This window comes from Phaenicophaeus curvirostris, unplaced genomic scaffold, assembly GCF_032191515.1.
Source record: "Phaenicophaeus curvirostris isolate KB17595 unplaced genomic scaffold, BPBGC_Pcur_1.0 scaffold_333, whole genome shotgun sequence".
NCBI lineage: Eukaryota > Metazoa > Chordata > Aves > Cuculiformes > Cuculidae > Phaenicophaeus > Phaenicophaeus curvirostris.
This window is the reverse complement of record NW_027206935.1, coordinates 88,082-89,854: the sequence shown is the minus strand read 5'-3', so window position 1 is coordinate 89,854 and position 1,773 is coordinate 88,082. Positions and strand designations below refer to the sequence as shown.

At 67.5% G+C, this 1,773-nt stretch overlaps 1 protein-coding gene across 1 annotated transcript in view; it reads right to left on the bottom strand.

Moving 5' to 3' along the window:
* LOC138734954 (cell adhesion molecule 4-like) overlaps positions 1 to 1,310 on the bottom strand; it is a 23,798-nt gene extending 22,488 nt beyond the window's left edge. Inside the window, 1 exon segment of the mRNA XM_069882783.1 lies at positions 1,203 to 1,310. Coding sequence (XP_069738884.1) covers positions 1,203 to 1,278 — 76 coding nt within the window. The 5' untranslated portion in view covers positions 1,279 to 1,310.
* Positions 1,311 to 1,773: the final 463 nt, after the last annotated feature.

Sequence of the window (1,773 nt, the reverse complement as noted above, 5' to 3'; positions counted from 1 at the left end):
GGGGGAGAATCCAGGATTGGGGGGTTCAGGATTTGGGGGGGTCAGGATTTGGGGGGGGGGGAGAATCCAGGATTGGGGGGGGGCTCAGGATTTGGGGGGGGGGGAAGAATCCAGGATTTGGGGGGGGGTCAAGATTTAGGGGTCAGGGAGCAGGTTTTGGGGTGGGGGGGTCAGGATTTTGGGGGGGGGCAGGATTGAGGGGGGACTCAGGATTTGGGGGGGGGAGAATCCAGGATTGAGGGGGGGCTCAGGATTTGGGGGGGGGGGAGAATCCAGGATTGAGGGGGGGCTCAGGATTTGGGGGGGGGGGGAGAATCCAGGATTGGGGGGGGGGAAGAATCCAGGATTTTGGGGGGCTCAGGATTTGGGGGGGGGATCAGGATTTAGGGGTCAGGGAGCAGGTTTTGGGGTGGGGGGGGTCAGGATTTGGGGGGGGGTCAGGAAGAATCCAGGATGGGGGTGGGGGGGGTCAAATTTGGGGGGGGTGGGGGCAGGATTGGGGAGGGGGGGTCAAGTTTTGGGGGTGGGAGGGTGAGGAGGGGGGGGCAGCTGGATGTGGAAGGGGGGGGGCAGGGAGCAGGATTTGGGGGTCCGGGAGCAGGTTTTGGGGATGGGGGGGGTCAGAATTGGGGGGGGGGGGTCTGTGGGGATGGGGGGGGGAGGATTGGGGGGGGGGGGGTCTCTATCGCGATTGGGGGGGGCTCTGCGGCAATGGGGGGGGGCCAGGATTGGGGATGGGGGGGGGGTCAGAATCCAGGATGGGGTTGGGGGGGGGGAGGTGGGGGGTCTGTCTGGATGGGGGGGGTCAGGATTGAGGTGAGGGGGGGCTCTATCGCGATAGGGGGGGGCTCTGCGGCAGTGGGGGGGGTCAGGAATGGGGGTGGGGGGGTCAGGATTGGAGATGGGTGGGGGCAGGATCCGAGGGGGGGGGTCAGGATTGGAGGGGGGGGTCAGGATTGGAGAGGGGGGGGGTTAAGGATGGGGGATGGGGGGGTCTCTATCGCGATAGTGGGGGGGCTCTGCGGCAAGGGGGGGTCAGGAATGGGGATGGGGGGGGTCAGAATCCGGGGGGGGGGGGGTCAGGATTGGAGATGGGGGGGTCAGAATGGAGGATGGGGGGGTCAGGATGGGGATGGGGGGGTTAAGGATGGGGGGATGGGGGGTCTCTATCGCGATAGAAGGGGGGGGGGGGGGGCTCTTACCGTGCGCCGCCGCCCAGAGCAGGACGAGCCCCGGGAGCCACTTGGGGTGCGGGGGGGGGCGCGGGGGGGGCTGCATCCCGCCTGCCCGCGGCCGCCGCTCCCCGGGCCTCATCAGCGCTAATGAGATGCTAATGAGAGGCAGGAGGGGGGGGGGAGGGGAGGGGAGGGGAGGAGGGGAGGGGGGAGGGGTTTGGATGGGGAGGGAGGGGGGGGAGGGAGGGGGGAGGGGCCAAGGGAGGGAGGGAGGGAGGGAGGGAGGGAGGGAGGGATGGGGGGGGGGCTAAAATGATGGGGAGGGGGCTCGAAATGGGAGGGGGGGGCTAAAAGGGGAGGGGGGGACCCTAAAAGGGGAGGGGGGGCCCCTAAATGATGGGGAGGGGGCTTGAAATGGGAAGGGGGGGCTAAAAGGGGAGGGGGGACCCTAAAATGATGAGGAGGGGGCTTGAAATGGGAGGGGGGACCCTAAAATGGGAGGGGGGACCCTAAAATGATGGCGAGGGGGCCTAAAATGGGAGGGGGGACCCTAAAAGGGGAGGGGGGACCCTAAAAGGTGAGGGGGGACCCCTAAATG